This window comes from Channa argus, chromosome 6, assembly GCF_033026475.1.
Source record: "Channa argus isolate prfri chromosome 6, Channa argus male v1.0, whole genome shotgun sequence".
Classification (NCBI taxonomy): domain Eukaryota; kingdom Metazoa; phylum Chordata; class Actinopteri; order Anabantiformes; family Channidae; genus Channa; species Channa argus.
The window spans coordinates 27,978,941-28,004,916 of NC_090202.1; the positions used below are offsets into that span (position 1 = coordinate 27,978,941).

The following is a 25,976-nucleotide window of genomic DNA, read 5'->3' on the forward strand; positions in this document are numbered from 1 at the left end:
ACTGACTAAGCAGAATGTTGACTTTAGTAACGAATGGCACTAAAACCAAACCAAAGCATGATGGGACAAAATGGGACTAAAACCCAGCTGGTAAACCTGCAGAGGACAAGGCTAAAGGCCAGTGAACAGAGTGCTGACACTCTGCTGAAAGCCAGGGAAACGTCCTCACGGTAAAATGCAGTGCAGAGCAGACGCAGTACTGAAATGCTGCCAGAAAACCCACTGGACACGAGTACAGAAACTCATTTGACACTGTGAGTGCACAGGGAAGGAGAAATGAAAAGAGGCCAAAAGGCAGAGACAGTCAGACAAGAACTGAGATCCGTCCAAAATGCCCTGCGAGTGAACTCCCGCCGTGTTTACTGATCAGCCACAGTGCAGAGGACGAGCCAGACAGACGGACAGAGAGGGGAGGGGGGTGTCTGGAGTCCGGCTCAGTGAGCAGTCTGGGCCTTGTCAATGTTTTGCTGATTCATGCTGAGAGAGACGAGGCAAACACAGCATCTGACAGAAACATCTGAAGGGTTTTGGTCCAACACACACTCCTGATGTGAACAAATGCACAGCTGGAGCAGAAACACACCGACAAGTCAAGTTAAGCTCAGTGTCTGTGAACTGTACGACACTGTGCATCCTCTTACCTTTCATCCACTGAGCCCAGAGTCAGGTCTCGCAGGCACTGCTCCATCTTAGGGTCTGTTAAAAAAAACTAAAGCTTCTTCCACAGGATTGGTTGGCCTAAACCCCAACCCTGCCGTTAAAGGGGCAGTCGCCCTAAGTTTCATTCCCAATTCCTTTCAGCGAGAAATAAGCTGCGACAGATTTATTTGCTGTCACAGGTTGTGGGCACAGGGAGCCTCAGGACCCCCAGGCTGAAAGGGTTTCTATGGTTGGTTTTTGTGTTTTGTCATTTTCCACCTGTTTGTGGTCATTCTGTGTGTCTTTCTGTTACTTTCAGAAAGTATCAAGTCTTCTTTCTGCTTTTTGTTCCGTTTTCTGTTTTTTGTCCATTTTGTTTTTTTTTTAAAAAATCTTGTTTGTTGTCATGTTTTTCAAATAGCTGTATTCCATTTCTGTCTTTCTGGGTTTAAGTTTTGCCACTTTGGGATCAATTTGAATCTCTCTGTGTGTCTTTAAGTGGAGCTCTATGACTCTTCAGGAACTAATGGAACTATGGAGAGACGGGGTGGGACTGAACTCTCACTACAAGAAAAGCTTTATATTGTTTTTTCAGCTATCACAGAACAAAATGATGGAGGCAGCGGGACAAGCGGAAGGCAAGAAAAGGCCCGAACCCAGTGAAATTAAGTGTGAAGCAGAGGCACAGCACTGCTAGTAAAGTCTTGTTAAAGATGGTGTTTGCCGAACGTTAGCCCATTAGCTGTGTTAGCTCTGGCAGTTAACACTTACCACCTGTTCACCAGGTGAAATGTGGTTTGACTGCAGCTCAACCTTCACATTTATTAAAAGGTTTTATTGTTGAAGTTGTTTTGGTGGGTTGGCAGCCTGGAAGACCAAATCCAGGTCAAACACACTCATTTTTTTCCATCTCCTCATGAGTCACTGTGACCCTCTGACCTGTGACATTTTCAAACCTTTTGACACTGAACATCACTTACAAAATAATATCTTTAAGTAGTCTTTGAATTACTAACTATAACTATGGATAAAACTTTATTTGAACAAAGAAGAAAATGCATTTTCAGGAACTTATTGTCTGTTAACCTTCAAAAGGATAAATTCCAACAAAACTTTAAACTAATTTAATTCTAATAATACAAAAGTCTTATAGACAAGAATATAATTAGACACACTTAAGATTATACTTGCCTATTAAATAAGTAATTGAGAGATATTTACTTGGGTTTGTCTCCAAATTAGTACAAATACAGAGTATAGTGTGGGAATTCTGCAGCCGTAAAGATACTTTTTATTGTATAAAAGGACGTTTGCCCACTTCAGCACAGTGATGTCACTAATGATACAAACTGTCAGCAGGTTTTAGAGATTAAACTGTTTCTTTCTTTTTAATGTGATACTCAACTCTTTCATGTCTCTCCACACTGAGCTATGACCTGAGCCTGATCTATAATGGAATTATAATGCCTGACTTTGAACTGTATAGAAATCTGCTTTTTTACTTGCTGTTTTCTCTCCTGCTCTTTGATCTTCACTGTGAAGGTGTTTGTCCATTTGCTCTTTAGTTTCTTTTGTTTTGTTTCATGTCTTCTATCAATCGATCACATCAAAGAAATCAAAGGTGGGACACTGATTGATCTGCTATTGGTCACCTATCGGTCCTCCCTCAGAAGGCTGAGCTGGTGTCCTGTCACACTCACAGGACATCAGCGAGCGCTGACAATGACTTTGATGTTTGTCATCTCTTCTGTGAACGCAACGTGCGTCAAACTCAGCGAGACCATTTAAAATTGTTCCACATTCCACATTATTTACTTGTTTAAGTGATAGAGCAGGATTAAAGCGTCCGATTTACAATATAAAACCCCCGAAACCTCCAAACTACACTCACACTGTAACTAACCTGCTGATATCCCTTTAGTTGGGACAAAAACAAACCTGTTAATGGATCTTTGATCTCAGCTGTGATGTGCTGCAGACCAAAGCTGCATTCATGTACAAACTGGTTTCTAACATGTAGTCAGACACACAAAGTCTCTGCTGTGTGTCACTTTACTGGACTCTCTCCTCTTTCCACTCTTTCATACGGTGATTGCACGACATGGAGTGTGGCGACATCCTCAGGCCGCCACCACACACTGCAGATTATCGTTTACAGGCGATCCGATCTGATCCCGACCAACATTAGGAGGCGACAGCGCGCAGACACCAGACTGTGATGGAGCATCCCAGGTTATACAGAAGCGGTGCAAAACTAAAAAAATCATAGTAACGATGCCCAAGTCTGTAAAGAGGAGGAAACAGCTGCTGTCCAAGCACATGTTTCAGTGACTGTGTCGAACTGTGTGATTTGAGCTTTTTTGTCTCTGAATCTAAAAGAAAAATAAGGAAACTCCGTATTCATTTGCCCCGAGTTTTAAAACTTTCTAAATAAAATAGAATTCAAAAATAAGATCAAAAATCTACAGGTCAAGAAATAAATGTTACAAACTGACTGAAAGCAAACAGATGACAATAAAGAAAATTCATTTTACACTGAACACTGTTAAAACTAGTTCGTGTAAGGGACATATTTGCAGCCCCTGGTCCTGTTTGGGCTTTGACAAAAGGAAACGTGATCTTTTGAAGATGTGTGTGTAAAGAGGTGGTATCTACAGAATCATTGAGAACGGAAGAAAACTGAAGGCTGGATGTTCAATGGCCGATTCAATGGACAAAACCACTGATGTCAGTGAAGTGAACACTTTACATATTCAGTCACATCATGGTTCATTACATAGAATCAGAGGGTTCAGAGTTCAAATCAAAGTCCTGATTTCTTCTCATCTCTGACTGAACTTCCATCATACTCAACAATCTCATTAGCATATTAAGGAGCCGCCAGGTGTTTGATGCCCCGTTTCTCTTTAAAAGTGGACCCGGGAGGCTCTCAGCGCTCAGAGGCCACTGGAGCAGCTCTCTGGAAACTTTCTGGATCTTGGAATCGAATCATGGACGGAAGCAGAGTGTCGGACTTCAGCATCGAGCGCATTCTCTCCCCGCAGCTTGGACACAAGCCGCAGGTGATGGAGGTTCCACCTGACGGATATCTGCAGGGCATTCCCGGCGGATTCAGTCTGGACTTTGGCAACCTCAGGCCTCCTGCGCTGGTCCCAGTGTCAGGCTGCCTGCAGTACCGAGGGATGAGCTTCGGAGAGGCCTGTTACCCGTACAGAACCGGCTTCCATCGCACAGACTTCAGCGGCCTTTGTCCAAACTCCGGAGTTTGTTTGCGTTTCAGCAGCAACGACCCTGCAGGTATTTAAGGCACAAATGTTTGTGACTAATAGTTTATTTCCTACTTGAATTCTTTAGCATTAATTATAGGGAATATTTGTAAAAGTCCTTTTAGGACATTCTTGGTTTAGTTTAACATGAAATCCTGTTTTGAGACTTGTTTCGTGTGAGAAAAAGTAAAAGTAATGGAAGTCTAATGTTTTTCTATCATTTTTGATCCCAGATGTTCAGCCGTTGCCGGGTTACCACGGCGGCCACCAGGCCGCGGTGTCAGCGCAGTCGCTGCACCGACAGAAGGCCCGGATGAGGACGGTGTTCACCGACGGTCAGACCAAGCAGCTCGAGGCGCTGTTCGAGCTCACCGACTACCCGACCGCGGAGGTGCGCGCTGAGGTGGCGAGGCGCACGGGGCTGAACGAGGAGACCGTGAGGGTGAGTCCGACATGAGTTTTTCCTGTGCGTGGCCGCCAAAGAGGCAAAGGCGCGGAAAATGTTTTTAAGTTGCCTAAAATGTCTCCAGGTGCCACAAACTTACTTGATCAGGGCCCATCGAGTCTATCGTTACAGGGAAAAAAATTACTTTATACATTTCCTTTTAGTAAATACGAATAGAATTAGTCCAAAACATCGCCAGGGCACATTGTTACGCACGCTGCACGCACACAAATCAGGCAAAGTGAAGCAGAATTTGAAAACCGAATGATAACAGTGGATAATGTTCACATTTACGGACGCAACACGTCGATCAGATTTAGCACTGATAATAAAATTACTTGCTGGAAGAAACTAAAACGCTGCTCTCTCTCTCTCCTTCTCCTTTCCAGGTGTGGTTTAAAAACCGCAGAGCCAGGAGGAAGCGCAGCAGCTCCAGCGTCAAAGCTCCCTCCTCTCCTCCCAGCGCTGGAGCAGAGATGCGCTCCACCTCCATCCTTTGAGCCTCACAGACTGTCCACCTGCCGCTCAGAGCTCCAGGTGTCCTGCACTCACTCTGTGCAGAGAACTGCATTCTGCTCCTCGGCAGACTGGTTTTCACAGCTGAACAAAGCTGCTGCATGTGCTGCTGGGAAAGTGTGAGACTCCGAGGACAGCGAACTACTGTAGTTTGACGAGAGTAGTTTAGCTGCAGTTTTATTTCGTATAAGATTGTTGTTTTAATTTATTTTGTTATGTAATTTACTGAAAACCACGTGTTTGACTCAGGCACCATTTGTAACCCATTTAAAATAAATGTAGCTGTCATGCTATGAATTTAGCTCTGTGTTCGTTTCCTTTTTATTGGTACAGTCCATTATGACAAACTTTGCATTGAAGCACAATAAGACCCTTATACACATATGACCCCTGGGGTCCCTTACTGAGCTGGTTTTGATAGAAGTACAACAAACGGAACTCAAGTCAAGTCAACATCTTGTTTTGAACATGTTATAGTAACAAAATGAACAAGAATGAATCGTGTTTGCTTATGTTATTGTATTACTATCACTTGTTGAAAACAACATGTTTTTACTTGATTTGACCAGATGAGTGTGGAAAGACAGAAAGTTTTGACGGAGCAAATAGCTGTTAGTTTTACATTTTTTAAACCTCCTAGAGTGAAGTTGAATTAACCAATAAGCCTAAGTTTACCTTAATAGTTTTTTTTTTAAAGGCAGCAGCTGAACTTGGGTTTTCAAGTTGAACAAAGTTAAAATCCGTGACAGATTGGATTTCGCAGCAGTTTGAAGGAAATAGAGTAAAAACAATGGACAGAGGAGATAGAAAAACATCAAATTCTTTATTATATTCATAGAGTTGTCACCGTTATAATCAGAGGCATTTCCATGCTGAAGAGAAGAAGATACAGATATGGAAGAAAACCAAATGAGAAAATACTGAGCGAGAAAGTCACAGAGAGAGAAAGCAAGCAGTGAGTATCTGTTAGGATGAAGACGTCCAACGCTCATTCTCCCGTTTCCCCTTTAATGTTCGTCAGCTTCACACAACTTTAAAACAGGAGACTCACACACATGGACTGTAACCAAGCACAAAGTAACACACACACACACTATAGAACCAGAGAACAAAAAGTACACTTAGTGAAGTTATCAAAATATAGGCTATACTGTACTGTATACTCTTAAAACATATTATTGTTAAAACAGCCACTGCTGAGTTAGTTTCTATGAGAATGACTTGAACATTATATTCTCAGACACCTACACTGATAGATTATAGAGGGTTTAAAGGACTACACCAGTGACTCTGAATGATTCAGCCTCCTCACATCACTACTGTACAAATCAGAGACTTCACATTTTTGCTGATCATCTCTCAGTTTGCTAAGCAGCTCATGATTTCAGTGTAAGTCTATAAAAATGCACAAATATCAATTCAAATCCATCAAAGACGACTCTTTTGAGCATATGAAAATGTTTCCTCCTAGTGGTCAGGTCTCGGTACTGCAATTGTATGGAAAGGTTAAATCCAAGCACAGGGTTGAGTTAGGAGATGCTGTAAATGGATTCATTTTTCGTGGTTTGATTTTCTGACACATATCAGTTTGTTCAATGACTCATAATGAGAGTGATGAATACATTTTGCCACAGATGCAAAGTTTCTGCAGCACATTTCACATAGATCTTATAATCCAGAAGCTATTTGAAACAAAAGGTTAAGTAAAAGCTTTGAAACAGCAGAAATGTGGAGTAAAGACTGTAATCTGTAGCTGAACAGTTAATACCAGTGTAGTCCTTTAAATGTTAAAATCAAATAGAAAACGTGTAATGAGGAAAGCTTATATAATATTTTGTTTTACCAGTGACTCATCAGTGACACTTGGTGGCCAAACCAGAGAAAAGCTCCACATTTACACAGTAGTCTATGTTCAAACCAACAGAGGCTTCACTGGGACATATTGACTGTACTGTACGTTTACTGTACAAAGACAAACTTCCACCATCACTGTGGTCAACTAACATCAATGGTCACCTAAGATGAAGTCAGGAGTTCCAGACTCTGGAGCTTTAGCACTGAACAACAAGCTGCAGCAGCTCGTTTGAAGCCAAATGTTTCCCGTGTGAGCAATTTTAAAACGTTGTAAACTACAACATGTGGATTAACTTCAGTTCATCAGGCTCTTTTCTTTGGGTTGGTCGGCAGAGGAGAGTAGCTTATGGCATAAATACAGGAAGGTAAAGCTGTGAGTCATCTGCATATTGTGTTATATAATCAAGATTCCCAGTTTTTCTTTTACAGATCTTTCGAAAACTTTTTCCTCTGGGACATTTTTGGGACAGCATCTACATTGCCAGTTCTGGAGCATTGCAATAAGGTGGACAAACGAGAACTCGAGTCTTGAGTTACTTTTCAGATTGATTGAGAAAAATCTGTAACTGATTGCAGGTTTTATCCAGTTTTATCCAGTTCTCAGAATCTTTTCTTTGTAGTCAGCTTCAAGTGCTGAGACTCAGCAGCTTAACATGCTGACGAAACCGGATAAACAGGCTGTCAGGGCAAAAAAAGAAAAACGCCTGGACGTTGGTCACACTGTCATATTACTCAATCTGCTTGTTATCTCATTTAGCAGAAACAATCGGAGCTAAGCTTTGGGCTGGAAATGGTCAGATGAGGGCCTGACTGAATTCTGCTGCTGGCTGAAGCTAATTCCATGGGCACAAACCAGTTAGCCACAGCGGTGTGCAGGAGCAACTACAAAGTGTTTCCTGTAGCCGAGGCTGCAGAGCACAAACGCTGACCAAGACAAATACTCTGCAAGTGAAATTCGGTCTGTTTAGTCTGAACTCACACGGACAAATCCGGGGGGAGAAAGGTTCTTGCTGAGTGGCTTTTTCAAAATTCTGAAAAAAGTATAAAAAATGGCAGATGTGTTGAATGTGGACAATGAGTGTGTGCTATTGAATTATTAAACTGTAAATGTGAGAAATCCGCAAAGAGGGTAAAAACAATAATATGTGATTACAGATTACAGATAAACTAAGACTTTTCAAAATCTACATTCATTTTATTACTATGCCCACTTTGCTGATAGAAAAAAGAAAATGACAATGAGTCTTGAGGTTTTGAATTTACCAGATTTACCTCCACCCCCCAACCTCAATTTCATGTCTTTCTGAATATTTGTTGTGATGTCTCGTCCTCAGCAGCCTCAGCCATTGGTGTGAGTGTGTGTCTCTCTCTGTATTCGTGTGCTTAAAGAGTGTAAAGAGACATTATCACTATTGCCACACAGAGATAAGTAAACCATTTACATATTGCTGTTTTCAGTTATGCAAATACTTTAAGAGATTTAACATTAAGCAAACACAAAAGTTGTGTTGTTTGTTTTTTTTGCAGATGCTCACATTCACAAAACGCATTGAAGTTAAATGCAGAGACAGGAATGAGACAAAAGGAACAGGGAAAGAGACGGCAATATTATGGACACTCAAAATTTCTCTTAGCAAAGTGAAGATGAACTAAAGATGAAGGGACACAGAGCTGTACAGCTGATTATTATTAAGTATTAATCTTCGAGTGCACGATTTTAAAGCTTGGTCTAACTTTAAATTAAGCTTTTTATATGTCAGCAACAGAAAAACTATGTAGAGGGGCTTTAAACACTTTAAACAGATTTTGAAGTTGCATTAAAATAGGTCTTCATTTTGGGTCTGTTAGCAGTTTTGGTTAAAAACGGGTTATATTTGCAGCTCTTTATACGTGTTTTTAACATACTAACTAGATGGATTAATGTTTGTCCATACACTGAATAATAATGCTGTCATTCAAGTGTTTTGTCACTATAATGTCTAACTACGGTTCTTTCTCTACTAATGACACAGTGAAGTAAAAACACAAATCTATCTGATTCTTCTGATTACATTTGTCACTACATGCACAACTTAAATCGCTTTCTTTAAGATGTGCTCTTCCCTCAGAATTCACATCCCAACACTTGAAATTAAGCTAAACACTGATCGTAAGACTGTGATAAATGATGATAAAATCAGTTGCTGATTAACCCTGTTTTCGGTTGGTCTGAGATTAATGCATGCAGGCGATGAATGTTCCTCACGCCCACTGTAGAGTTAAAAAATATCACAGGACTGAACCTGGACCTGAAGCGCCGTCTTTTATGGTTACATGTGTAACTGCAGCTCTCTGAGTGGAGAACTCCCCCTCGATCAAGCCACAGTCAATCAGAGGCAAGATTTATAGTTACTGATGCCAAGCTGGACAAATCCTCCTGGCAGTCAATTCAAAAACCCTAAACTAGAAGCAGCAACTAAACATCTGGACAGAGCATACAACATGGGACATGAGATGAGAACTTCTGGAGACATAATCATACAGTTTTAGGGGAAATGGTTTAGCAGAGCTGGATTCTGGGTTTCTTTAAAGGAATGCAGGACGTTTAGATCAGATACAAGGCACTATAGATTTTGCTATAGAACGGATAAATTAGGAGGATTTGGGCTGAGAGTAATAGAGAAGAGGGGCGGGGGTTTCAATACAAGAAGTCTGAGTGACAACAGCAATAGTCTAGGGATCAGAAAAGTAAACGATGGAGAGAAAGTAGAGCAGAGAAACTGATCTGCTGGAGAAGTAAAGGCGGAGGAAGCAGGTTAGGACTGCATCTCAGCACGCAGCATCCATGGAAACCAACAGCAGAACAGCAACCTGAATGAGAAGAAAGGAGGAGGAAATGAAAGAAGAGAAGGTGGGGAAAGCTTTAACTTTTTAGTCAAGCATCAAGTCATCCCGACGAAGTGTCTCTGGGCAGGACACTGAAAACCTAACAGCCCATTCCCCTCCCCAGCTGTGCAGTCCGGTCCAAGCCCGGTAGAATTGGGAAGGGTTGCGTCAGGAAGAGCGTCCGGTGTAAAAACTGTGCCAAATCAACATGCGAACAATGATCCACTGTGGCGACACTGAACTCACGGGATAAGTCGAAAGGACAAAAAAATAAAAAAATTAAAAAATTAAGTCATGCCGACAGACCAGACTAATAAAAGTGGTAAATGACAGCTTCTTATTTTTAGATTCACAATGAAATAAAATATTAACACAGAAGCTTGTAAAGTCAACACAGCCACTTTGTAAAATATAAAAAAGTAAATGAGAATTTTTGTATTTTCAACGATCCCCATCCGACACTAAAACAATTGTCTCTAATCCCGTTCAGTCTCTGTCCCTCTGCAGCATCGATTGGTTTATTCATCTGTGCCGAAGACAACTGATAAAAAACAGAGCTCATATCTCTGAAAACACTTGAGAGTGGCTTAAACAAATACAGTATTACAAAATTTGGGCTGAAAAAAGAGGAAGGTGTGTGAAGATGTAGCAGGTGTAGAGTCGTCTCTTGCTTCCTTCACACAACTGGAAAAGTTAACTGATTTGGAGCATTTTGGTCAAATTTCTTTTAACGTCTTGAGAAATTGAAATAAAGAAATATAAAGTGGAGCTTCCGGCTGATGTGCTTTAATCGTTTTTGGACAACAAGAGGGGTCTATGGCACAAATCAATATCTAATCCAGGTTTCAGACTGACAGATACTGAGTAGAGGTAATCAAGTGTTGGGTTTAGCGTCTGTTTGGCTGTTCAGGGCTCTGGTGTGGCCTTAAAGCTGTGGTGTCATCTACCTGCAGGTTCTCTTTGTTCTTACCTGGATATGGAGCTCTCAGAGGTCAGGTCTTTAGGAGACCGCATCGTGTTGAAGTTGCGCTTGGGCTGTGACACTGTGGGACACAAACACGAAATGAGAGTCAATAAAAAGCAATGCAATGATCCAATTAGAAGAATTGCTGATTAATGCCTCTGATTTTTATAGATTCCTTTACGTATCATTTCTACATACTGAACCTCAGGTTGGACATTACCACGTGATCAGAGGTACTTACTTGTGACCTGGTGGACTTTCTTCACCCTGGAGTCTTCGTTCTGTGAGCCGTCTTTAGGGCCTCCGATTCTGACAAGGTAACAAACCAAGCAGGTTATTGGTGTTTTTACACAACTGTCTGAATGATTTCATTAAAGTCAGAAAGAATCGTACAGTGCAACACAGCTGCAGGTTTCAGGTTCACTCTTAATTAATAAGAGTGGTCTGACAGAATATGCTCAGAGAAAATCAAATATTGATCGCTGTCGTAAAGGAAAACAGAAACTTTACCTCTGGACACGGGACGGTGGAGCAAACACTCCGTATTTGGGCAGGCAGCTGAAGTAACGGACTCCAAACACAGAACCGTCGTGTTTCCCGGTCGGCTGATCCAGCTCGATACCAAACCAATAACCTGCAGAGAAACAAGCGGCTCAGGTCGCGCCTGGTCTGTCTCTGCCTGGGTTTTACCAACTGTCTTCGAAACGCAGCATAGAGAAACCAATAAAAACTAGCACACAGACCTGGAGCAAAGTCAGTCTTGCCGAAGAAGCGGACTATGCCATGTTTTTGTCCAGCCACCAAAACCTGATCTCCAATGTCCACGTTGATTCCCTCTGGATCGAGACTAGCTGCTGATGACTTCTTTCTGTGGGCTAAGAACAGTCAACACAGACACAACAATGGATAAATTTGTGTTTGTTCCACAGATACAAACCCACTGCTGACATTCACCACTTTAAGTAAATGCTCTTTTACTAAATGTAGACAATCGGTTTTAAAATGTGTTGCTATTCCAAAAACCCAGACAGCAACCTTTACCCTTTTCTTTCTCTTTCTCCTTCTCCTTCTTCTCTTTCTCCTTCTTGGTTTTCCCTGCCAGGCGGGATGTCAGGTCCATGCGGGGAGTTCGAGGAGTGGAAGTGACAGACGAAGGTGTCAGATCCACGGCCTTAGAAATCTTTGAAACTGGGGCAAAAATACCTTCAGGGAAGAAAACGGCAAACACAGAGAACCTTCAAACCCTTTGAAGTCATCCATTCATCATTGTGAGCGGCACTGCAACCCCACTAAGCACTTTTACTACTTTTCCGCTCAGCACATTGTTTACATCACGAGAAAATCCAAAGAACAGGGCCAGGGAACAAGCAAACGAACTTTGGCCATCCAGACAAAGATGTCCAACTGCTTTAAAGACTAAAATTCTCCACTTTAACAGTATATAACCGTGTTTCTACAAGAGCTTAGTTTTCCCGGTGCACGCTATAATGCAGAGCCATCTCAGATTTACACAGCCGGATTTGGAAAAGGGCCAAACAAATCACCTTTTCTGTTTGGATTGAGACCAAACACAGAGAGAAAAGTGGATTTGTCAAAATATTATTTGTCTTCAATGATTAGCTTTTAACCCAAATTTTGTGCTAAATTCAAATATTTTGAGACTTACTAGGATTTTGCAGACCTTTCTTTGATTGTTGCAGCCTAAAATGCCTAATTTTGCAATAGCTTTAAAAAAAATGGAACGCTTGCCGTGTTTTTAGGGTGTTTTAAATTGCAAGGTTGTGCAGAATTCTTGGGGAATTGCTTGAATTAATTGCTGCGTTGGCAATGTCGCAAATTCCTGGAGGGTCTGACTTTTGCTGATAGCATGTTTTACCTTACAATCAGAACACGCTTGGGCCAAAACACTCGCTGTCGGCAGTTGATACGGAGAGAAACCAGACAAACGGTAGAGAATTTCTCCACGTCTCAGGAAAAATGTCTGCAGTGTTTGAAAATGCACTGGATCACATGAAGAAATTCAAAAACTTCTGTAAACTGATTTGGAGGTTGATTGGCGCAGGACAATAAACTGTATGTATGTCACCGGTTTTAGCAACTTGTAAACAGGCTTTTTTTCCCACTGTCATTACCGTTTGCCTGTTATATACGGTAAGTCCACATCGTTGGTAATACCTAGTTTCGGAGGGCAGATGAAGTATCGGACGCCACCAACACTGCCATCGTTCTTTCCCTCTGGCTCGTCGAGCTCCACGCCGACCCACTGACCACTGGCAAACTCTGTTGTACCACAAAACCTCAGAGTCCCGGGCTGCGAGAGAAAAAGCTCTGATGTTTACGAGTGAATTCTCTCCCACAATTGAAACACGAGTGCAGGGCATCATTAGCTACTTAGGTTGCATGGAGGCATAGTCTGGGTGTCTACTGCTGTATTTGATGAAGGGGAAATGGAGGATGGAGTTAAGATGAACAGATAATAATTGGCATATGACAGCAAGACAGCATGTTGTCAGCGTGGTGAGTCAGTTCAGTGAGCATACAGGCCAGCCAGCACCCGGTCCAACCAACCTGTCTGAGGGTTGCAGCGGGGCTGTCGTCTCTGCTCTGGTCTGTCTGGAGCTACACAGCAAGAACAGACTGTTCAGAGCTCACACAAATCCACACTGACCTGCAACCATGCATTTACTAGCAAGCATAAAGTGCAAAACAACAAACTCTGAACCAACTAAAACTACACGTCAGTAATTTGAGAGTCATGTCCAAAGTCATGTTTATCTACTGTTTATCATGTAGGAAGCTATGTTCATATGACATGTGAATTGGTTCTTGGTTTAAAGGTCAAGACAGGAACGTTACAGCAGAAAGTGTCATCTAGCTGAAGGATGATCTACCTGCGCACAAACACCTTTCACAGTATCAGAAGTGGGTGGTCAAGCTAATGCATGTAGAGCTTCCACGTACTTCCAGTAATGCCCGTTAGTGGGTTCAAACTGTGCTGTAAACTACAGTGGCTCCTACAGGATCCTTTGGTTCTTCTTACTTTAGGAAAGAATGATTGACGGTGAAACAAACCCGTGTATCTGGTGTCTTACTGGTAATTGCTCAAGCTGCTGGTCCCCCACTTTCCTACCTAGCAATCATCTAACGGTGACATATGTGACCACAGGAGCACCCAGGACAGCTGTCCACTCAGGGACGCCAGTGAAGCAACACCAATGTGACTTTTGCTTTTGTCTATTGTTACATTGGGCTGGTGTAACCCAGTGACCTACAAATCAGAGGATGGAGCTGCTTCTTAACTTGATATTCGACTATTCTATTCTAAACAAAATGCAGAGCAACTCAGTTAAGATTTCATTTTTTAGCACTGAACAGCCAGTTCCAAATGTTTCTTTCTTTCTTTTTGATTTGTCAATAAGATACTGTAAATGTATTGGATAAGTTAGCAATTTTCATGTAGGTGGTGCCGGTCTACGTGTATAAATATATGTATTTACATTTTCCACCAACACATTACATTATCTGTACAAGTCATGTACAGTTTTATGTGTCCATATTGTCTCATAAAATCCCAAATTTTCATAATGCTTCTGACCTTCATGTCGTCCAGGACCACTCTGTCTCCCAGCTTCAGTCCCAGGGAGGACAGCATCAGGTTTCCTGGGATGTTGTCGTAATTGGCAAGTGTCGCTTTGGGAAGATTACAGCTCAGAGGAACAGCGTCCTGCAGCAGCTGCTTCAACTCTTTGGCCACCATGGCGGCTTCAGCCTTGTCAAGGCTCATGTCCATTGGGTCAGGAACAACCTCTGCTGGGACCTGGCCCTTATCATTCTACCGAAAGGCGGGTGGGTCAGAGACAGAAAAGAATTTTAGAATGGCAGACTTTCTATTAATTAGGCCAAGAAATCAGACCTCATTTAAAACTCAAAGACATGTTCAAGGTTTTTTGTGCCCCTGGTTTCTGACCAAGAGGAATGAAGTGAAACAAAGTCGTGATTCCATGTTATTATGAATCTACAGCTTTAGTGTTTTTTACCCGAACTGTGGGGTTGGCTCCATGTTCCAGCAGACATTTAACAGCACCCAAGCACAGATTGGAGGCAGCAATGTGGACAGCTGTACCATAGTGGAAATCACTGCAGGTGGAGTTTAAAACTGTGAAGAGTATGAAAGAAGAAGAGAAGAAAATATCAAGAGACACATCTGACAATCTGTGAGACATTTATCAACAATTGTCCCTGATCTGTTCCATATAGTTTCCTGAAGTCAGGCTGCACACTCGAGGTTTTTCTGTGTGTTCCCTTGTGTGTCTCTACCTCTCGGCTTTGCAGCTTTGAGCAGGACTCGGATTAGTTCTGGCACATCGAAGTAAGCGGCGTAGTGCAGAGCGTTCATGTTGGTCCAGCGGCTCCTCAGGCTCACGTCGGCTCCCAGGGAGATCAGCTGGCTGGTGAGACGCAGCGCTGCAGCCGGGTCACCTACACACAATAACGAGGAAACAAAGCGGAGCTTCGTCTTTACTCAGCAGAGCAGCAGAAACCACCACCTGCCCTCAAGTGCTCCCCCACGCAACCAAAGACTCCAACATGACCTGTTCATTGACTTGGAATAATGTGCAGAAACAATGATGAAGACTTATTAACTCTCACTTCATTCTAAGGTGTCAGACTGGACTCGATTAGTAGTAGATTATTATCCTGAAAGAAGGATCCCTCCTCCCTTCATCTTCCTGAGGCTTCTTCTTTTTCAACTTAAAGGGTTTTTGTGAAGGTTTTTTTTTTTATCTAAACTGAGGATATAAGGAGGGTATAGTGGGTTTTGTGTTTCTCAGATTGTAAATATAAATGATTTAGGGCTTTATTATAAATAGAGAATTGTACTGAGCAGGACTATCGTCGGTCTTCTTGAGGAACAAAGTCCTAAAAACTACAAAGAAAGACTACATTTAAGTGATTACTGCAGTGATGTTGAGCAGGGTTGTGTCGGATCCATATCTTACCAACTCCATGAGCCCCAGCCTTACAGCTGTAGTGAAGCAGCGTCATGTCTGTCAAACCATCGCGGTCGTTCACATGGCAGCCACGCTTTAGGATCTGACACAGACAGACAGAGAAACAGTGGTTAATGTAAGGAAAAATGGTTTACAGGTGTTTATGTCACGCAAACACACTTTGGAGTGGACGTTAGCCATTTCAATCCAGAACCAGTCTCAACATGGCAGATTCCTGTTCAGTGCAAACCGACCGTGGGTGTGTTACTTAGCTGCTTTCCATGTTTTCCCAATATCAGGAAACGTGTGTTATCAGTGATTTGAAGCTGTCCTCCTGTAAAATATGACCATGTAGGTCATTTGTACAGGCAGCCAGAAACTTCGGTGACATGTAGAGACATGTTACGACTGGCATGTAGTATTTAGACCTGAGAAGTTTGTCAGGAGAAGGTTGGGATGATGCACAGATCCCACATCATGGCAGAATATTGTATTGAATTGCATTAAATTGCACAGGTGGTCGTACTTTTATGCCTGATTGATGTTTTTACCCGAGAGAGTGTGTGTGTGAAAAATAAGGTGGTGAATACGGACGTGTTTCACTATCTGTGGTATTACAAACGTTAGTGATTTTGAATGAGTTTGTTTTCCTCTAAAACATATCTAATATTGTCTACAATATTAAATATACTACTTTTAATATATATATATATATATATATATATATATATATATATATATATATATATATATATATATATATATGTGTGTCGACTGTCTAAGTCTGGGTAGATCTTTGCTCGGCTCACTGTCCTTTTCTGAATCAGTTGTTTTTATCTGCAGCCTGACTCGGCTTCCTGCTGAGTCATGGTAAAGCCTCATTGACTTTCCATCTCTCTCCACCTCAGTTTCCACCTCATGTCTCTGCACCACTGTCTTTGCTCTATGTCTTTCCAGGTTTACCACTGCTTTTTAAAAATGACACCCCCTTGTTTTGGAAAGCTGAGTCGGGTCTGGACTGGGGTTAGTCAGTGGCTGTATGTTGCTGATTTGGATGATGTTTGATTCTTTGAACAGGATGAAAAGCGAAATGTCTTATGCATCGCAAAAGTGCGCTTCACTGCACACAATGTAACCATAACTGCAACAGCAGGAAAAACAACTGCAAAAAGGCAGCAAAAACTATATTCAATCTTCTTCTTTTCCTTTGGGCTGTTCCCTTTCAGGGGTCTCCACAGCGAATCATGTGGCTCCATCTAACTCTGTCCTCTGCATCCTCTTCACTCACACCAACTAACTTCATGTCCTCCCTCACTACATCCATAAATCTCCTCTTTGGTCTTGGAATTAAATCACTAATGCAACTGCAAGGGGGCACAAGCCAGTGTCTTCTTGTGCCAGTCCCAAGTCTGGATAAATGCAGAGGCTTGTGTCAGGAAGGGCATCCGACGTAAAACACATGCCAAACTAAAAATGCGAATCATGACAATAACTTCCAAGTTGTTCTACCATGGGTCACATAGGAAGATGGAGTAGGAGTTATCCTGAAAGAGGAGTTTGTGAGGAATGTTCTAGAGGTGAAAAGAGTATCAGGCAGGCTGATGAGTCTGAAGCTGGAAATTGAAGGTGTTAGTGGTTATGCCCCACAGGTAGGATGTGAGTTAGAAGAGAAGGAGAAATTCTGGAGTGAGTTAGATGCAGTGATTCAGAGCATCACCAGAGGTGAGAGAGTGGTGATTGGTGCAGATTTCAATGTACATGTAGGTGAAGGGATCATGGGTGATGAGAATGTGATGGGCAGGTTTGGTCTTCAGGACAGAAACACAGAAGGACAGATGGCGGTTGACTTTGCAAAGAGGATGGAAATGGCTGTAGTGAACACTTTCTTCCAGAAGAGGCAGGAACATAGGGTGACGTACAAGAGCGGAGGTAGAAACACTCAGGTGGACGACATCTTATGTAGACGGTGTAAACGGAAAGAGATCAGTGACTGTAAAGTGTTGGTAGGGGAGAGTGTAGCCAGACAACACAGGATGGTGGTGTGTAAAATGGCTCTGGTGGTGAGGAAGATGAAGAGGACAAAGCAGAGCAGAGGATGAAGTGGTGGAGTTGAAAAAGGAAGAATGTTGTTTAGTTTTCAGTAAGGGACTGAGACAGAATCTGGGTGGTCAGGAGGTTCTTCCAGAGTTGGAGGTAGCAGAGCTTAAGATGTTGAGGTTCTCTTTGGGAGTGACGAGGATGGACAGGATCAGGAATGAGGACATCAGAGGGACAGCTCATGTTAGATGTGTTGGAGATAAAGTCATAGAGGCCAGATTGAGGTGGTTTGGACATGTTCAGAGGAGAAACTGTGAATATATCGGTAGAAGGATGCTGAGGTTGGAGCTGCCAGGCAGGAGGTCTAGAGGAAGACCAAAGAGGAGATTTATGGATGTAGTGAGGGAGGACGTGAAGTTAGTTGGTGTGAGTGAAGAGGATGCAGAGGACAGAGTTAGATGGAGGCACATGATTCGCTGTGGAGACCCCTGAAAGAGAACAGCGAAAAGGGAAAGAAGAAAGATAGTGGAATAAAATCACTGTTGCATAGTTCCAGGTTCTGTGCAAGTGCTTTTTCTTGTATGTTGCCTATAAGTCCGTTTTCAGGCTTTGTTGTTACAGCTTTAATACAAGCTCCATGCTGCTCATCATTGTGATTTTAAGAATTTCAGGTAACTGTGAAAAAATGCTGAAGAACAACTTGACACAAACAGGATGGTCGTGTTTGTTTTTATCTGCAGGTTCTCACCTCGTTGCCGATGATGTCGATCTTGTGCTGCACCTGTGGAACCCACTGACGAACGATGGCAAACAACTCTGGGACGGTTGTGCGAGGATCCATGAGGATCTCCAGACAAGCCGGATCATTCGGGTCGAAGAAGGTGAATGCTGAAGACAGAGGAAAACAGGACACGTTAGAGGTCAAATCAGATGTCTGTCATGTAACGTGGTTATATGGGTTCAAATGTGAAACTAGGCAGAGAGGAGACGTTATTTAGGACGGGACAAAGAAAACAAAGGCAAACACACCATAAAGAAAGAAGAACTGAGGGAGTCTGTAGAAACAATGACTGAGCCGGATCAGTGAGCAGAGACACAGACAAAGACCGTCGCCTGGATGGTGACACTGTCAGCTCTGCAGTCTGAGCTCTGAGGCACGTTCAACCTCACTTACTGCAATCAGCTCGACAACTTCCACCCTTCAGCTTCCACACAGAGCAGGCAGGGACCCCATCCCTCTTTAAATCAACATGATGGTTCAAAATAAGAAAGGTAAGTTGGACCCAGATGCACAAACTGATTTCCTGCGCACTTAACTCCAACTTATTACACAGGAAAAGAACAGAAACCCAAAAACTACTGATGGTAATTATCCCATAAAACTTCCCAGTTTCAGATTTAGAGAGGACAGAACAGTCAGGCACAGCAGACCCTCTCTGAATTCCCTGCTGGATGATGCAGACACTAGCAGAGAGTATAATGGAGTTGGCCGGCTCTGAGTTTGTCTGCTGAATACCAATGAGCATGTCGTCCAGTCCGTCCACAGCTTTTCAAATGTTTAATCAGATGGATGTGTCAGAAATACGGACTGTGTGAAGAGACAGTCCACTTTGGACTGTCAAACCATTTCTTTATTGTTGTTCTCTTTAACCCTATAGCACAGATCTTTTGTTAGTGTTTATTTGGTCTTTGTCCGCTTTGGTTTTTTCGTTGTCTGTCCTCGAAACATCACGATGTTAGAATTAAAATGTATTGAATAACCGTCTCATCACCTGCTGAGATCACAACATGACTCCACATCATTTTTACTTTTTACTTCATCTCAATCAGTTTGTGGTTTGGAGAGTTATGATATGAATTTATGGTGGTATAGCATTATGCATTTATCAATATAGAAATTGTGTTGTAGGAGAGTAAGAGTGTCTATTTAAGGTGGTATGACGTACCGTAGTCCTTGGGCAGCGGTGCCTGGGCAGAGGGGTGCACCATGGCTCGGCGGCGCTGCTCGTGAACTGGACTCTGGTACTCTGAGACCGACTGTGGTTCAGCCTCAGGCTCAGGCTCAGGCTCCTGCTCCCGGCTGGACGGTGGAGTCTCCTCTTCCTCCCGTTCCTCTCTCTCTTCCCGCTCCTCTTCCTGCTCGTCCTCCTCCTCAACCTCCGTCCTCTCCTCCCCCTCCCTCTCCTCCTCCAGCTCGTATTCTTCCTCCACTTCTTCTTCCTCCTCCTCCTCAGTCAGTGTCTCCTCATCCTCTCTCTGGACTCTTCCCTCCTCCTGCTCCTCTCGGTCATGCCTCTCCTTCTCCTGCACCTCCAGGTTCTCCTCTTTAGTCATGATGAGGGATGCTGCAGCAGGGCCTGTCAGAGAGGCGGAACAATTCATTATGTCAAATCTTTTTTTTTTTTGGTTGTATTTTGCTTCATTTACCAGAAAAATACATCTTTCTCCAGTAAATCTTCTAGAAATTATGTACGTTACTGTTGTCAACATGAGTCATTTGTTACAGCTTATGATTGCTGACTTTTTTAAAGATCCTTTAAAATCAATAGTTTTTTTGTCACTCTCCTAAAGACAAAATCCAAACCATCGGAAAAGCCAAACAAATGTTAAGACGCCATGACACTAAGCAGAAGCTCTGAGTTGCTAAGAAAACAAGAACCTGGAGGCTTGATGCTCTTGAGATAAAAAAGCAAGAAGCATTAATATTGAAGTACCAGGCCTTGGTCTCATCCGTGGACAGATACTGAGTCAATGGGTTCTGAGCACAAACAAAAAGTGCGGATGAGAAGATTCACTGAGACCTGACATTCAACTCAGACCTGAACCAGGTCCAGTCTCCATGAAACACCACAGGTTGTGGCTAGATTCAGGTTAAACCAGCCACATCGGCTTCAATTTGGTCTGGTCTTCCTTCCAGTCTCACAGCGCCCTCCTCGTTTTCTCCGCAGGGCATCTCCTGATGAGTGCTATGTTTAGCTAGAGAGTGTGTGTGTGTGAGTGTGTGTGTGTGTGTGTGAGAGAGAGAGGAAACAAGAGAGCATCACACTGATATCAACAGTAGCTAAACGGGCTAATGCTAACACTCCCTGTCCATCATTAGCTGTTGGCAGGCCTGACTGGATTAAATCTACTCTCCACTTTAGCAAATGGACAAGACGGAGAAGTCCATCGCACAGCAGCTCCCTCCATCATCAAACCATTCATCCTCCCTGCTATTATCAGGCACCCAAGGAAGGAAGGAAGTAGGAAAGGAAAGCAGGAAATCATGAGAATAATTGATTTTAGGTATCAGCTGATCTTCAGGCTTAAACTGAGGTTGGGGTCATTCAGACTCCAACTCTGCAGCCTGACAATCAGACCCAAATAAGCTCTTTGGTTCATCCTTCAGTGTGATGTCGTTCTCAGTTTAACTGTTGTTTAGGGGGAATCGACCCTGTGACAGTTTTCTGTCTCTGGCCTAGAAAGGTGACAACCTCATAAGCAAGTAAATATTTGACTTGGTTGTTTTTCTGACGGCCAAAAATAAAATGTGAGGGATACGCAGACAAAACCTCAGGCCAAAAAAGACAATAGTCCAAAAGGAGAAATCGGGTAGAACAGGGCAGAAAGGAAGAACGGAACAGGTGAAAACAATCAGGGCTGACGATGAGTGTCGATGCAGCTGAAATGATTAGACAGGAAGTGGAACAGAGGGACTACGAAAGAAAACAGGGCGACAGAGGAAACGAGTGAAGGGCAGAGACTGATGGGAATAGAGGAAGAGACTGAGAAGGACGGACAGAGACAGGGACTGCAGGTGTAAGAATTAAAGGGTAGGGTGTGTGAGTGGGTAGATTGGTGGTGGGAAGGCCAAAAGCCGAGTCCAGTGTTAGATCCATGACATTAAAGACGCGGGCAGTGATTCAGGGGTCTGGATCCAGCGATTATGGTGGGCTGCCTGTTCACACGCTAACTTTAACTTCACTTTTATTGCCATTTAAAACCAGTGGTACTCGGATTATTTACCCCTGTAAAAGTCAGTAAAACAGTGTAGAAATATGATCAGAAAACAACCACAGCTCCCATCAGCCCATAATAATGAGAATCCTCTATGTCCTAGTAGGTTCAGTGGGTTTTCATTAAGTACAGAATGAACACAGACGTACAATCTCAAAAATCTTTGTCGGTTTTGGCCCACGGACGTTAGGAAACAGCAGAAACGGGTTTAGGGAAAAATTGTGAATTACAGAACTAAGAACTCTAGTGTCATTTTGAAGTGGGAAGCAAACTTTAGTGTCCAGCTTGAAAGTAATCACTCTATTACATCTGAAGGTGGAAGGCTACTGGAGCATAAGTATGGGCTGATAAATGCCTCACTCGATGGTGTATTAATGGTGAAATCATCATTTTAAAATGTTCCCTAAATAACAATAGTATGAGGTAAAAAAAATAATTGAAGTACCAGAAGCAAATCTAATCTTTATGCAGAATGTCTCATTTCACAGCAGTAAAAATTCTATTATTGCATTATGATTATCGATCATATATGTGTTCATCACTTTAATATTGCAGCTAATAACGGTGGAGCTGATTTTAACGACCATCTACACGGTTTTGATGTTCATAGGTTTTGAATCTAGTACTTATAATGCAAATCACTTTACGTGCTGATTAGCTGCTGAATTTCACATAAAAATCTGATGATTCTACTGTTTTTCAGCCTCTTCTTATTCTGGATGCGTCAAGAAGCAGCACTTGTCCAGTGGCCTCTGTGTTACATGGTGACACTTCAGGGATCCATTTGCCTCTGAGCTTTCAGTGTAGCACAATGGAAACTGGATGCTTCAGTATTTGATGCAGAATATGAAGTGAAATCATCTAATAGGGGAGTAGGACGAGGTGGTGGATGCTGCAACAAGACACAGAACTTTCCTACATGAGAAGACGGTTCGAGGGCGAGATGTTGTGACTCTAACAAAGCGTGACGCACAAGGAACCACGTGTGACATTGTCACTGTTTGCAGCATTTAGTTTATGTGTAATTTATTTAGTAACTTGCTGTTGTTCCCATGGTGTCAAATAGTGGCGCTGCAATATAGAAAGTCCAATAGTAACAACAAAGGGCACCTGGCTTCAATATGATGCTCCAGCGGACATAAAAGCAACGTAATTTGTTGCATTAGGCAGTGTCATTATCCAACGCTGTGGGAGGAGAACATGCTTGGTATTTTGTTCAATAAGTCTAATTCTGAAAAGTAAGTATGGTTATCAAATACATGTGGTGTAGTAAAAGTATCATATTTGCCTCTGAAATGTGGTGAAGTCAATGGACGAAGTAACAGAACATAGAAATGTTCTGAATACTTAAGTAAATACACTGTACTCAGTAACTTTCTACTATAAAATGATGATTTGTCCAAATAGAAAAAAAATATTTATACTGCACACTTGTATATCTGTGTCTGATGTGAATCACATGCAGGAAACATCTGCAGCTCAACAACACCACACAAGGAGCAGAGCTACCAACAAGATCCCAGTTTAACCAGTAACACTCTCTTTTCTCTTTGCTCACATCTGGGGTATTATTCAGTCCAGAGAGAGAGACAGAGAGAGAGAGACAGAGAGAGAGAGAGAGACAGAGAGACAGAGAGAGACACAGAGACAGAGAGACAGACAGAGAGAGAGAGACAGAGAGACAGACAGAGAGAGAGAGACAGAGAGAGAGAGAGAGACAGAGAGACAGAGAGAGACACAGAGACAGAGAGACAGACAGAGAGAGAGAGACAGAGAGACAGACAGAGAGAGAGAAACAGCGAGAGACAGAGAGAGAGAGACAGAGAGACAGAGAGAGACACAGAGACAGAGAGACAGACAGAGAGAGAGAGACAGAGAGAGACACAGAGAGAGAGACAGAGAGACAGAGAGAGACACAGAGACAGAGAGAGACACAGATAGAGCCTTGATTCCAAACCATCTCCTTTGTTTTTTTATTCTTAGTCAGCCACAGTCTGCAGCAGCAGCTACATGCTCCTCTGGCCATTGCTGACAGTTGCATCAGACGTCCAACATGAGAAATCAAAGTTGGTCAGTTTGACTTAAAAAACATCTGCTAACTGTGGCCAACTTTTACCCAGTAGGTGACATCTGTATAGAGCCAATAACAACAGTAATCACTGCGAACGGGGCTAAAAACAGGACTCAGCCGAGGCTCTGTCTCTCGGAAGACCTGAGACATGCTCCTGTTCATTTCTCCCTGATATGAGCAATGTGAGCACATGTCATTTTTATTACCTCAAGGATTTTATTCAGTATTTTAGGTCCCATTAGTTCCCTAAATGAAATTCCAGGTGTTATCATGATCATGTACCTTTGTTGTGGAGAATCAAATGAGCAAAAAGATGGTGGAAAGTAACTATATGTACATTTACTTAATTGCAAGTCAGAGGTATTTGCACTTTCTGCTACATCATGTTTCAAGGATACTGCATTTCAGAGGCAAATGTGGTACTTTTACTACATTTATTTGACAGATACTTTTTCCAATCAGACTACAGTAAACAAGTTGCACTTAAATAAATTACTATTTTATTGTAAGTAATTCGCATTAAAAGTATTATATTCAACAGATATAATTAAAAAAAGGTTGTTAAATTGTTACCAGCTGCAACATTAAAGTGATGAACCCATAAACGCATTAATAATTATAATCCAATATTATTATATTTTACTCATGTGAAATGAAACGTTCTGCATAAAGAGCATGATGAGTGTTGGTACTTTTAGGAGAATGGTCTGAGTACTTCTTCCATTACTGATGAATACATCGATGTCACGCAATCAACTAATCAACAATTAGTATTAATATGGGTATTATTCTTAAATACGCCCTGGTTTCAGCACAGTAACACTCAGTACTTATATTGCATTGTACTGTAAAGTCTCTGTGGGAAAATGGCTGATGGACAGCACCACACACCGATTATGACACACCTGTAACCATTTAACGTCTCCTGGACTAATCTGGGCTGATTACAAGGATGCAGGAGAACATGTGATGCGCACGAGCAGGTTGTGAGAGGCGGAGGAGGTCACGGCAGCATCCTCCTCCTCCTCCTCCTCCATCCAGCCTCCATTTTACAACAAACCGAACCCGAGCCACGGAATCGCCCAGACTACCTTTAAAACCAGCAAATGCCTGCACACAGCGTGTCCTCTGCAGCTTCAGCACAAAGCTCGCAGCGATCTTCATCATCCAAACATGTACAAAATGCCAGATCCAAGCGGCGCCGCCTCGGTTTGTGGTGTGGGCCAATGTGCGTATTATAGGGCGAAGCGGAAAAACGCCGCGGACACACAATGAAAACACGCACACGACCCCATCTAGAATTTCTGAACGACACACACAGGATGCTGGCGTCGAAAAGCCTCATCTGTCCGTCGGTAATGGACCAGATGCAAACGCAACTCCATTTTTTACGCGTTGTTTTGAACAGCGCCCATCTCTCCGTTTGCCTCAGCATCTTCCCGGAGAAACAAACCCCAGAGCTGCGGTCATCCACGAATCAGAGGTGGAAACATGACAGATAAAGACGGCGAGGATGTGGGCGCTGAAAAGCTGCAGCTCGAAGGCTTTTTACCTGAACAACAAGCCGCTGGGTGTCCGCTGATGAGCCTCTCTCGTCTGATCAGATCCACAGCAGGAACAACACTGATGCTCTCCTCCTCCTCCTCCCGATGCTCCTCACCCCCCCCCCCCGGACATCTCTCGCTCTTTCCACCACTGTCTCTCTACCTCTCTCCACCATTTCCTCTCTCTCTCATTTCATTCAGTGTATGTGACGGACGCTTTGCGTCACGTTTTGATCAAAATGACGCCACAGCGTCTGTGTGGCCCTTTTACTAATGGTTATAGGCAGATACATAACCCAGGAAACAAATGTTCTTTTATTGTAAAAGAATGGGACTGAAATGTTTGACCGTGACTTCATTATATTTCCTTTTAAAAGTAAAAAGAAATGTGTTTGAAAAACATGGTTTTAAAAAACTATTAAAAATTGAATATGGTTTAAAGAAAACACAAATGTTTTTACTTCCCACAAATAATCTTAATTTACATTAATACTTCACCACAGGGTCAGTGGTTCAATCCCCAGTCCCAGCTATATGTCAAAGTGTCTCTGGGCAAGACACTGAATCCCCACTTTCCCATCCCCCAGTTGTGCGTCACAGTACCGGTCCAAGCCCGGTAGAAAAGCTTCCAGTGTAAAAACTGAGCCAAATCAACATGCGGACAATGATCCGCTGTGGTGACCATGAACTCACATGATAATCCAAAAGGCTTCATTTGAAAAAAAATCTCCAAAATTCCTTTAAATTTCACAAATGTCCGATTTCCATAAAGTTGCAAAGTGAAGCAA

At 42.6% G+C, this 25,976-nt stretch overlaps 2 protein-coding genes across 3 annotated transcripts; one reads left to right on the forward strand and one right to left on the reverse strand.

The window, feature by feature from the left end:
- The first annotated feature begins 819 nt into the window (after positions 1–819).
- Positions 820–5,621, forward strand: dharma. The gene is made up of 3 exons (XM_067507363.1): positions 820–3,936; positions 4,139–4,347; positions 4,740–5,621. Exons 1-3 carry the CDS (start codon positions 3,531–3,533, stop codon positions 4,848–4,850), a joined length of 726 nt encoding a protein of 241 aa, XP_067363464.1. The 5' UTR covers positions 820–3,530; the 3' UTR covers positions 4,851–5,621.
- Positions 5,622–5,670: 49 nt separating this feature from the next.
- clip3 (CAP-GLY domain containing linker protein 3) lies at positions 5,671–25,350 on the reverse strand. Of its 2 annotated transcripts, XM_067507361.1 has the most exons (15): positions 25,197–25,350; positions 19,524–19,934; positions 18,326–18,465; positions 15,550–15,643; positions 14,867–15,028; positions 14,587–14,705; positions 14,145–14,381; positions 13,118–13,168; positions 12,725–12,860; positions 11,591–11,752; positions 11,293–11,424; positions 11,060–11,183; positions 10,791–10,858; positions 10,556–10,628; positions 5,671–9,570 (listed from the first exon to the last, which is right to left on the reverse strand). In XM_067507361.1, the coding sequence occupies exons 2-15, from the start codon at positions 19,909–19,911 to the stop codon at positions 9,516–9,518; spliced, it is 1,941 nt and encodes a 646-aa protein (XP_067363462.1). In that variant the 5' UTR covers positions 19,912–19,934; positions 25,197–25,350; the 3' UTR covers positions 5,671–9,515. The 2 variants fall into 2 exon arrangements, with proteins under 2 accessions (XP_067363462.1, XP_067363463.1); XM_067507362.1 differs by lacking the exon at positions 13,118–13,168.
- Between the last annotated feature and the right edge of the window lie 626 nt (positions 25,351–25,976).